Here is an 11836-nt window from a genome sequence, read left to right as displayed (position 1 = left end):
TTCATTTTGGTTGATAACCTGTGGAGTAGCACTGGACCTGCTGTCCTTCAAAAATACTTTCAAAATAAGCTCAACATATTTTCTGATAGTACAACTGTGCATGGTGCATCACCTCACCTTATAAATTAAAAATATCTGTTGGTTTGTTGAGAACAAATCGGTTGAGTGATTTTCAATTTCCAAAGAACATGGTGATCTAATCGCGCGAATCAGCTGACATATTGAAGCTGTGACGCGCTCAGCTGAAGACCACCAAAAAAACGCTTTCTACTTCCATTATCCCGCCAGTTATGACAATAGCTTTTTACTGTCATTTCTCAATGAACGAAAATTTATCGAAAATCTAGTAAATTAGTTTTAGAGTCTTCAATTAGGTAAAAATGAGTTCACACAGAGCAATAACGCATAACATGCTTATTCAATTACTGAAATGAAACACATCGTTGTGTTGATATTGTCAAATAACGAATAATAATTATAAAAATTATTTATATTATAGGCCTATATATAAAATACATTTGATCAAGCGTTGCCATATCGATAGCTCCTTAAAAGTGAAAACTTCTTAGCTACCGAAGCGAAATATTCAATAATTAATCAATCATCGGCAAGCATATTTATTAATACTTGAAAACTTTGTTGTAGTTTATTCACAAAATATTTATATTCGATTTAATAATAACAGAAAGAAAAAATATCCCATGTTTAACATTTTATTAAATAAAAGTGCAATACACAACCTGCAAGGCGCATTATGCAGGATTCAAACACTGTTACAAACTTAAAATATCATAAATTAATCATGAAAAAAAAATTAAAGAAACATTCTAACATTGGGAGACGAACACTATGCATTATATTACAAATATATGGTTAGGTGTTTGTTTATATTTACACTTGTTATGGCCAGATCAATCTGTTGACTGAGCCTCAATTTAGCCTGTCGCTTAGCCTGGTCTTTAACCATCAGTGGTAAATTCTGAAAGTTATTCTATATTTCCATGGTTGATTATTTTTAAGGACCAAAGGGCTGAGGCAACTTGTATCCCTTGAAAAAAAAAAAAAAAAAAAAAAAAAATCAGGGTGATAAGCAGCTATACAAATTAATGATATGAAAATGCAAATCACAAAGCCTAAACCAAAAATTAAACTCAGGCGAAGTGAACGATTTCTGCCATGTTTACTATTCAAAATATTTTACACATAAATATTCACAGTAATATAATTCCTATGCGATACAACTCACGCTGTTAATTTACAAAAAAATGTACCGTTGTCTTTACGTTGAATTGTGTCTATTGCAGACACTGATGCACGTTCAGCTCCACCAATAGTGCATATTCCTCTGATTTGCATCCTTCCTCTCAAACCAGAGCTCAAACTTGGTGAAAAACAGTAGCCTACATTATTTTTGACACTTCTTGAAGAATTTGACAACCCATCTCCCGCTTCCATTTTACGAGCTCTCGTTTTCCGACGTGTGAATGATAAGAGCTGAGTTTGGTTTGTGTTTTTTCAGTAACTGCGTTATTTTTTCATCGTCCGAGTTTGGGTCTAAAGGTTTGTTGTAGTCGTCGTCGTCGTCTTCGTTTTCCGAGGCCCCTTTCAGCCTTTCGGTCTCTGAATCTTGTTTTTTCTTCGCCGAGGCCATTTCAGCCGCGTGCCGTTTTCTCCATTTTGTTCTTCGGTTTTGAAACCACACCTTTACAATTGAAAATGAGATAAAAACGTATTTTAATCCACACAGAAGTTAGGATTTAACTCAATCAAAAAGTCAGCATACAAAATAGGAATTATAACAACATGTCTCACAGAAACAATGTCAAACAAATTAAACAGATTTTTCCCGCCTAACCTGAAGAGGCTAGTTTAAATATAGCCTATATATATATATATATATATATATATATATATATATAGATATATATATATATATATATATATATATATTGAACAGAGCTCTTTAGGCTATTTGTATCCAAACCTCCTTCTCTCCAAGTCTATAAAGTCTATATTCAGAGAATATATAAGATATTAAATCATATTTAAACTAGGCCTATATTAACGAGAAAAAAACGACCGGTTTTTCTGGCGTCCTAAATGTAGCCCACTTAAATTATTGCAATAAAACAATTGCAGTGGTGCATATTGCAATTTTTACAAAATGATTTGTTTTATGATAACTTAATGAGTGAATAACTTTGATGTGGATGAAAATAATAGAAATTGAAACGCATTTTTGCAACGTTGCATTAAATTTAAATATTGCTGTAGAGAAATAAATATGCAGGCCTATATATAAAAGTTGTAAATGAACAGATATAGGAAGGTTTGAATGAACACATTTATTAAGCCTATCCCACATCTAATTTTCCTTTTTAATAGGCCAGCTAAACATTGAATAAATTACTATGTTTTCCTTGTCATACATAGGACTCTCTTACCTTGACTTGGCTCTCTGTCATTCCTAAAGAGTAGGCCAACCGTGCTCTCTCAGGTCCAGCTAAATATTTCGTTTGCTCGAATGTTTTTTCCAGAGCAAAAATTTGCTGCCCGGAAAACGTTGGTCGCGTGTGTTTCCTTTTCCCATCTTTGTCCAGCAGCACTGAGTTTTGATCTGTAGGGAGGCAACATAGAAAAATCATGTTATAATTATGTTTTTGCTTATTGTTAACAAGTAATATTTTGCACGAGTAGCCTAAACAGTCTTCAAGAAAGTTAATCACGAATTAGTCGAGCACTTACGCGGTGAACATGCAAATCTGGCGTCTCTCCAGTGTGGGCTTTGCATAACTCCAGGCCAGAATATCGGGGTTCTGCCTGGAAGGTCTGTCAGAGGTTTCGGATAGCGAGCCACCGCCACGGCCGCGGCACTGGGGCTGAAATACAGCCCTGGAGGAGGCGGTGGACTCAGGCTGCTGAAACGGGGCAGTCCAGACAAGATTCCTGCGGGAGAAGATGCCGCAGCCGCTCCGGCGACCACCGAGGGTCGACTGAGGATGTCGTTTATTCCGTGAGGTGTGGCGATCGCGCACTGCTGGGGTGATCCAAGAGTTGAAAGTCCAGTGGATGTTTTGATCCCCGGGGACGAGACGGGGATACCACCTGGATTCGGAGAGGTAGCTGTCGGTGAAGTGGAGGATGCTGGTCCAGTGGAAGATAACGGGTAGGCTGGGTAAAGTGGTGTCTTCATTTCGGTCATACTATGTAAAGCAGCCAAAGGTGGGGTATTGAGTAGGAAAGCGCTCTGGCGAGACCCGTCCATTTGCCCCACCGCTAACATAACCAAGAAACTATAACTTTAACTAAATATTGCGCAAAAAGGAAAGAAAAACCTTTCGAAACAAACGTAGAATACTGAATGAGAGGAAGAAAAGAAAACAAAATACCTCACGCTCTCAAGCCTTCAGATAAAAAGTACTTTCTCTAAAAAATCCCCATCAGATGTAGTACTGAAGCTTCAAACCCATCTCCTCTGGCAAAATCCATTCCCTTCTTTCAGATCTTGCGAATATGGCATGATACAACAGAGCGCCGTCCTTTCAAAGATGCAGTGTTATGAAATCTATAAATAAAAAGAGAGTCTTTCTGGGGAGTTCACATGAAGATCTGGAAGATAATAAAACATTTTCATCAACCTGCTGTCTTTTGCTGCAAAAAGTCAAAACTTTGAGAGCGTGCCTGGGAAAGTAGAGGGGCTCGGTGGGGTGTGATTGGCTAAGCCCGGAGGTGACGCGGTCCGTGTCAGCTGAGTGGCTCTGTCTGAACTGAATTTAGGAGTCTGTCCTCATTGGTTCTCATTTGCACATTAAAAGAGCTGCCATCCGACCCACTATTAAATACAAAAAGGGGACAAAATCAATCTAGTCAATTTGAGATCTATTTCTTAAATAAAGGGGCATCTGCATGCGTGCCGGTCATGTGAGGCAGTCGGATATCTTATGAGCTTAAAAGTCTCTGTGGACAGCGCTTAAACACTCCAGATAAATCACAACACAATCACTGAATGATGAGGCTTGAATAAACACTATCATTTTACTTCAACTTAGAGCTCCTAGGTAAATGTATTTCTCACATTCTCTTCAAAACCTTCTGCCATGCAATTTTTTTTTTCAATTTGATATTGGAGTTGTTATTTGCATTTGGCAGATTATTGTATTATTTGGTGTCTTCTAAATAAACTAAGCGCTTGTTTGAATACAAGTGAAATATTAGAAACTCACAGCTGCAGCTTTAAGGTTCTGTATTTCTCCCTATGCTCAAATGCCAGCCACAGAACAGAAGGCTGTGCATCAAGATATGCTATTTGGATAATCTAATTTACAAAACACAATCATCATTAAAAATAAAGAGGTTGACTTGTTATATAATATTATTCAAGTAAGTGATGCAAGACAACTAAAGGAAAACTATTTTTTGTGTCATTATGTATTGATGCATTTGTCAATGCTGCCCTAGTCCATCTCAGGTTTATAACCTAATAATGCAAAGGGCTAATCGATGCACCACCTTGTGGTCAAAGAGTGAAATAGCATAGGGATGTGGCAACTAAAGCAACCCTCCTGTTGCATTAAATATTCCCTAATTCATGTTTACAGTGGTATATTCGCATATTTGCATAGAACGTCTACCTCTCTATTCACACAAATGGGATTCAAAGATTTACAAAAGCTATCAGTTACAAATATGTATATACTATTGTAGTGCATAATTTTACTGAAAAATAGGCTCAATTATTTGAGGAATATAAACTCAAAAACAGAAAAAAAGTGCAAAATATCCCAAGATGAGGAACAGTGGAATTCACAAGTTTTAATTTTAACTCAAAAAAAAAAAAAGTTAATTTCCTTTGACTGCATTACCTCCATATATACATAACCTGAACGGAGTCCCTCAAGAGAAAAACTCTTGCCATCATTATTTTGCGGTACTGCAGCGCCCTCTAATGTTCAACCTAGCGTCATGCCTTCTGGTACTTAACTGCACGGATATCGTGCAAAATAGCAAAACGGTTTATAAGTGATGTAATGTTCAATTTCATCTATCTATATACAAATAAAAATGTCAGTTTGTTTGTCTATAAACATACCTGTAATCAGGCATATTCTGGTTGGCAATATGATCACTGCATAATTCTTGTAACATTTGATTATACAAGAACGCATTTAAAACTATTGAGAATCAAATAATTAGACTAAGGAAATTTCTATGGAGTCAAATTAATGCCTTAAAGTTTTGCGAAACACAAAAAAGAATAGAGCAATAAAAAATGTTTTGCAACCAAAAGTAATAAATTGCAAAATAAAATAAAGTAGTGCAAAAATAAAAATATAATCAATTACAAAAAAATCAATGACAGCTGTAATCATATTTTATCTTTGCCACACATTTTTCATGCTCAAACCTACTAAATCATTTGCAACGCTCATTTTATTCTGCGTTTTAGTCAAGCGTGCGCTCACGATACCGGTTTTCCTTTGCGATGCACTTTTCTGTGCTGTTCTCTTTATGGCACTGGTTTGACGTGGGGGTGGAGTCAAGAAACGGGGGCACACCCCCGCGAAATGCATTGGAGGGGAACGTAATCGGCGACAGGTGAAATAATTCTTTGACATGGTTAAAAATAATGAATGGTTTGTTGTTGTTGGTTTGTTTAGCATATGTTGTCGCTGATTACGACCCCCTCCAATGTATTTCTTATAGTAATATGACTCGTTGTGCTCTGTCTCACTGCCTGTATCCACTTTTGTGTCCTTAAACATTCGTTTTTTGGGGTCAACAGCTTATAAAAACTTATTTCTGGGTTTTTTAGCTTGTTAGCTGTACACCTTGTCACATAGCACCTTTTAGGCGTTGTTCTGTTTTTTGTAATGAGTCAGAAAAGACAAGGCGGCAGCCTGGAGAGGTTGGACACCCGGTGGGTGTGGTTTTCAGATTATAATAAATGCGCTCTGTCTCTATGCATGATCTGTTCTGTTCCGATCTGCGTCTCCTGCCGATGACGTGTTTCGCGGAGGCGTGCCCCTGTTTCTTGACTCCACCCCCAAGTCAAACCAGTGCCATAAAGAGAACCGCGCAGAAAAGTGCAGCGCAAAGGAAAACCGGTATCGTGAGCGCATGCTTGACTGAAACGCAGAATAAAATGAGCGTTGCAAATGATTTAGTAGGTTTGAGCATGAAAAATGTGTGGGAAAGATAAAATAGTATTACAGCGGTCATTGATTTTTGTAATTGATTATATTTTTATTTTTGCACTACGTTATTTTATTTTGCAATTTATTATTTTTGTTTGCAAAACTTTTTTTCTGCTCAATACTTTTCCTTTGCAATTCTTTTTGTTTGCAAAACATTTTATTGCTCAATTCATTTTTTGTTTTGCAAAACTTTATTTTTGTGCAAAACTTTAAAGGGCACCTATTATGCAAAATTCACTGGTATTTGACCATAAATGTGTGTTGGCAGTGTGTGAGCAAAACCACCCTATAATGAGAAAAATCCACTCAGTGGTTTTTTTACAATCTCAATAATTCATAAGCACTGTCTCAGAACGCCCTGTTCTAAGATTGCTCTCACTGTGACGTAGAATTGCGCTAAGCCCCACCCACGTGGTTTGATTGACAATCTGGTTTTGGCATAGACCCTGCCGTCGGTGATCTGTCAACCATCCTCCATTGTTTCAGCGACAGCCGGTAATGTCTCCTAAGAAACATAAGTGTTCTGTTGTGGGATGTAATAATGAACATAGTAGTTTTCACTTACTTCCGACATCAGAGCCACTGAAAACACAGTGGATGGATTTTATTTACGAAGGAAAGGCGCCACTCAAAATTCCAAAATACGTTTATGTTTGCGCGAATCATTTTTTGACTGACTGTTTTGAGAACGAGGGTCAATTCAAAGCAGGTCTTGCTTCAAAGTTAATCCTCAAGTGTGGATCGTTGCCTACTGTTCGCGATCCAACGTCACCTCCAGAAGAAGTAAGTGTATTTAATGTTTTTTGAGCAAATAGTCATTTCAGTCGATGTCAGCCAATTCAATAACAAATGCGTCTAAAGTTGTTGTCGTCGTCGTAGAATGTCTGTGTATATAATTTAAACCTTGTTTGTATAGTGTGTATCTAACGTACTTAGCAAACGTTATCACAGTATTTGTGTTTGTAGTTTCAAAAAATTGCGCGAACGTTATCACAGTGTGTGTGTGTGTGTGTGTGTTGCACATCCATAATTGCAAAGGGGACGCGATTAAAACTCTATAAGTACATAAATGTATCATAACCATTCAGAGACGTCCTGCTCCATTCTCAATTGTGTTTCTTCTGCCGGAGTCTCTTCATCATCTGGGTCTGATTCCGGTTCAAACATGTACGGCTGAATGCCATACAAAACAGCGGGTCTCTCGTTCTCAGCCATTCTGCATTACCGACTGTTTATTTCCATAAGTATGCAAGTTACGCCCTCATCCAAAGGCAGGGCGGGGATATGCAGCTCATTTATATTTAAGGTGGTACACACCAAAACAGCTCTTTTTAAAACAGGCCCCAAAAATGACATTTTCAAATGGTTATAATAAATTAACTGTGGGGTATTTTGTGCTGAAACTTCACAAATACATTCTGGGGACACCCAACACCAATATTACATCTTGTAAAAAGGGGCATAATAGGTGCCCTTTAAAGCATTAATTTGACTCCATACTTAACCCACCACCAAGCAAATCACCACAAAACATCTTTGTCAAAAGACACTCAAAGATCTCAATTCACCAGATAGAAAGGTACACAAACAATACATACTGTAAAGAATTATTTCAACTGAATAAAGTGACCAGTTTGGGTTCTTTTGTTAAATGCACTGTTTATTGGCTCTGACACTTTCTCCTCTCCACCTACAGCTGGTGTGTGGTGATCGCACTGGCGCTGTTGTACTGTGGCTGCCGTGGCATCAACCAAGTGGATGCTGCACACTGGTGGTGGATGTGGAGAGACCCCTGATATGATTGGAAAGCGCTTTTGGTGTACAGTAGTACATAGGAAAGCGCTATATAAATGCCTCATTCATTCATATTACACAAATAGGTGATTTTCAATTTGTTGGGCTTCTGATTAAGCCCATAGGTGGAAGTGCTAGTGTTCTGCTCTTCAAATAACATCGTTTCTGCTTGACACAGAGGAGCTAAGAATGCTCAGACCATTTTTCTCTCCTAAAAGGAGTTAAAGCACAAGCTTATTTGAGCATCATGCCTTAAAGTAAAATAACTGAAAATGCAAAAAAGAAGCAGAGTCATTGTGTAGTACGAATGTTGGACTTTATTTACATTTACTCCCGAGCCATAAGCTTCTGCTTCTTCAGTTTCTTCTGAGAAATCTGCAGAGATACAGAAAACAAACACCGGTTAATGTACATTCACTAATAAATTCCTCCACACAACTCCATTTAATGCACAACGGCTGCTCAGAAAAAAATGCATTCTTTTCATTCTTAGTTCAAAGGTGTCCTAAGATGTCATCATAACAGCCAAATGAACTGTTGGTTAATCTTTATATTAACAATCACACCTTTTTCTTCTGAGACACCTCCTCCTCTGGTTTGGGAACGATCTGTTCCTTCTCAGTGAGGATCATTTCGATGTGGCATGGGGAGCTCATGTAGGGGTTGATGCGTCCATGGGCACGGTAAGTACGTCTACGCATCTTTGGGGCCTTGTTCACCTGGATGTGCTCAATCACCAGAGAGTCTACATCCAAACCCTACAGGATCACATTGTGGGATGAAATAAAGCCAGGGTGCTAACAGTAGTAAAGCTCCATTCATGCAAGCCAGTTTATGGTCATAAACTGAAGACACAATGCTGCCTAAATAAGTTTAATTGATTTATCCAAACCTTGAGCTCAGCGTTGCTTTCTGCATTCTTCAGCATATGGAGCAGGAACTCTGCGCTCTTCTTGGGCCAGCGTCCCTGAGTCCAGTTATGCTGCTTTGCCTAAAAATGGAAAATAATGACAACCCCAGTAAGCAAAAACATTTCATTTAGACTTGAGTAATGCTGAAAGTTTCAAATATATTGAAATAGATTTCACAACAGTAAGTTTACTATTTTTGACCAAATAAACAGAAGTGTAAAAAGGCTTTTCAAATATCTTTTTAACACAAAAACCAAACTTTTGAATGTTATTGTACATGTTGCTCAGAATAAGAAGATTTTTCAAGGTGAACTTCAAAGGTGTCCTAAGATGTCATCATAGCAACATGGAGGGAACAGTTTTAAAAGGCAGCTTTAAATGAATGGGACAAAACCTCACCTGAGCACAACGGCCAACACCACCATTGTAACGACGGAAGGGAACACACTGGTGCTTCACCATCACATCCTTCAGGTACTTGTTAGCCTTGCGGATGTGCATGCCTTTGATGGCCTGGGCGGTCTCGCGGGTGTTCTGAGGGGGTGGAACAGAAAGACAACATTTAATGAAAGTCCACTCCAAGTAAAACAGCCTCCAGCGGTAACTAGAAATGTGTCTGCTCAAAAAACACTCGATTCCCTTGATGATTAATAAAAAGGTGTTCTAAGATGTAACCATTGCAGTCACACTGCATTTGCAATTCTATTCAGGTATGAGTGCAACAGCTGAGTATTGTCAGGTAGGAATCCCATTCATTTTTTGTATGAAGCAAATAACAGTTTTTTGCCACAAGACGTTGCCTATTCAAAACAAAGGCGTAGCTTGATGATGTAGTATGAAGCAGAGAAGGGCCGAGTGTTGTGGGAGCTGAACGTAGCCGCTGGAGCGATTGCTAATGAGAGACTAGCGCGACACACAGCTTGACAGCAGCACAACTTTTATTATGCCACAGTCACTGCTTCCGGTCAAGCAGCACTGTTTTATCATATTAGACCGGTGTTTCCCAACCCTGCTCCTGGAGGCACACCAACAGGACACATTTTCAATGTCTCCCTTATCCCTAGTTTCTACTAATGAACTGATGAGTTGAATCAGGTGTGTTTGATTAGGAAGATTTGGAAAATGTGTACTGTTAGGCCATGTCCACACTAATACGTTTTCATTTGAAAACGTATATTTTTTCTCTCCGTTTTGGCCTTCCGTCCACACTGAGACGGCGTTTTAAGCCAACGAAAAATTAGCTTTTGGAAAACGCTCTCCAAAGCGGATAAATTTGAAAACGCTGTCTTCGCGTCGTAGTGTGGACTGTGAAAACGGAGGCTTTTGAATACGATGACGCATTTTTAGTCATGTGATGCAGTCATATGACCAATTCAGCCAAGACACATCTCCCAGTCTACATTCTCGCTTGCTTTGGCCACTTTATACTCCTGTGTTACTCGCAGCAACAATTCCATATCACTGTCGGTCCATTTAAAAAAACTCAGTGCCTTTCCTTGACATTGCCGCAAAGTTTCAAAGAGCCGGAAAGTAAATAAACACCTAGCGGAAATGACGCTTGTCAAAGCTTTACTCATGCGCAGTAGGGGGATGCAAGCGTTTTCATACATTTCAGTGTGAATGAGAAACTTTTGGAAAACGTTTGAAAACGACAGTGTGGATGCAGAGCGTTTTTAGACGAAAACTCCGTTTTTCAAATATATACGGATTAGTGTAGACGTGGCCTTAGTGTGCCTCCAGGAACAGGGTTAGGAAACACTGCATTAGACACATTTGAGTGTGTTAAAACGTTATAAGGTTACACTGTGCGTTCACTCACAGCTACTAAGACTTGTTGCACACTGCAGTAAGCCAGATAGACAATACAATATCAAGAAAATGAGATTCAAACAATAAGACTAAATGCGTTGAGCTATATAACAATGACTAGTTTGTCTATAAATGTATCCAAACAATTCTTCCCTTGGCTAATAAAACAATATAACAATAGTTTCTACAAAATAAAACTGGAAATCAAGGGTAACGCAGCTATGATGTCACTGATAAGCAACGCACGGTCATGATCCGTGTCCTGGTCAAAAATTGCTTATTTCTCTGGATTTAAAAATTCTAGGAAACATTTGGGATAATGCAAGTACAGTCAACAAAATGTATAACTGTTCTAATGGTTTTTGGATATTTTAATCTGAAAGTCATACATATTGTGCCTTTTAAAAAGTTTCAATTAAGAAACACCATCAATGACCATTAATTAGCTATTTATATTATCAATACAATGCACTAATATTACCAAGGAATCTCAAGTCACACCAAAGGATAAAGCACTGGTTGCATCCAAAAAAAAAATTACCCAGATGCAGCCACTGCCTCTATTAAACATTTTTGTATTTTGCAAACAACTTAAAATATATTTTTATAAATGCCAATTACCCAACACAGCTGTTGGGTAATTGGCATTTATAAAAACATATTTTAAGTTGTTTGCAAAATAGAGCTATGTAGTTAATTACTCAGACTCAATACATAAAAATGCGATGCAAAAAATGCTTTATGCTTCAAATGAATGGGGAAAAACACTCCGAGGATAACTGAGCAGTTTTAAGTTGGTCCACACAGACACTATCACAAAACACTCCAGAAGCATCAGTGAATGTCAGTGTCATGACAGTCCCTCTGAGATTGTGACATGAAGTCTTACCTTGAAGTGAACACGAAGGTTTGAGCCCCTCGACTTGCATGCTGTAGAACACAAAAACAATTGAATTATTTCATGTTTAATAACAAACAGAAACATGGTTAAAGAGTAGCTACCAACTCACATTTAGTCGGGTTCTCCGGGTCGAGAGAGTAGCGGACCATTTTCAGAGATCTACGGAGAAAACCAATGATACCAATTAGTTAGAACGGGCGGAAAAACATACCAAACTAAAAATACAA

At 38.2% G+C, this 11836-nt stretch overlaps 2 protein-coding genes and 2 non-coding genes across 5 annotated transcripts; all 4 read right to left on the bottom strand.

Moving 5' to 3' along the window:
• Positions 1-704: 704 nt before the first annotated feature.
• nkx6.1 (NK6 homeobox 1) lies at positions 705-3643 on the bottom strand. The gene is made up of 3 exons (XM_067376503.1): positions 2746-3643; positions 2445-2617; positions 705-1702 (listed from the first exon to the last, which is right to left on the bottom strand). The coding sequence occupies exons 1-3, from the start codon at positions 3281-3283 to the stop codon at positions 1457-1459; spliced, it is 957 nt and encodes a 318-aa protein (XP_067232604.1). The 5' UTR covers positions 3284-3643; the 3' UTR covers positions 705-1456.
• Positions 3644-7863: 4220 nt separating this feature from the next.
• Positions 7864-11836, bottom strand: rpl17 (ribosomal protein L17). 2 transcript variants are annotated; one of them, XM_067375667.1, is made up of 7 exons: positions 11719-11836; positions 11598-11638; positions 9299-9433; positions 8881-8979; positions 8555-8746; positions 8314-8363; positions 7864-8199 (listed from the first exon to the last, which is right to left on the bottom strand). In XM_067375667.1, exons 1-6 carry the CDS (start codon positions 11756-11758, stop codon positions 8316-8318), a joined length of 555 nt encoding a protein of 184 aa, XP_067231768.1. In that variant the 5' UTR covers positions 11759-11836; the 3' UTR covers positions 7864-8199; positions 8314-8315. The 2 variants fall into 2 exon arrangements, with proteins under 2 accessions (XP_067231768.1, XP_067231767.1); XM_067375666.1 differs by lacking the exon at positions 7864-8199 and having other exon boundaries at positions 8283-8363.
• On the bottom strand, positions 8446-8513 carry LOC137013370 (small nucleolar RNA SNORD58). The gene has a single exon (XR_010893708.1). It is a non-coding gene; the product is annotated as a small nucleolar RNA SNORD58 (small nucleolar RNA).
• Positions 9179-9244, bottom strand: LOC137013372 (small nucleolar RNA SNORD58). The gene has a single exon (XR_010893709.1). It is a non-coding gene; the product is annotated as a small nucleolar RNA SNORD58 (small nucleolar RNA).

Source organism: Chanodichthys erythropterus, chromosome 22, assembly GCF_024489055.1.
Source record: "Chanodichthys erythropterus isolate Z2021 chromosome 22, ASM2448905v1, whole genome shotgun sequence".
In the NCBI taxonomy this organism is placed as follows: domain Eukaryota; kingdom Metazoa; phylum Chordata; class Actinopteri; order Cypriniformes; family Xenocyprididae; genus Chanodichthys; species Chanodichthys erythropterus.
This window is presented reverse-complemented; position numbering and strand designations above follow the sequence as displayed.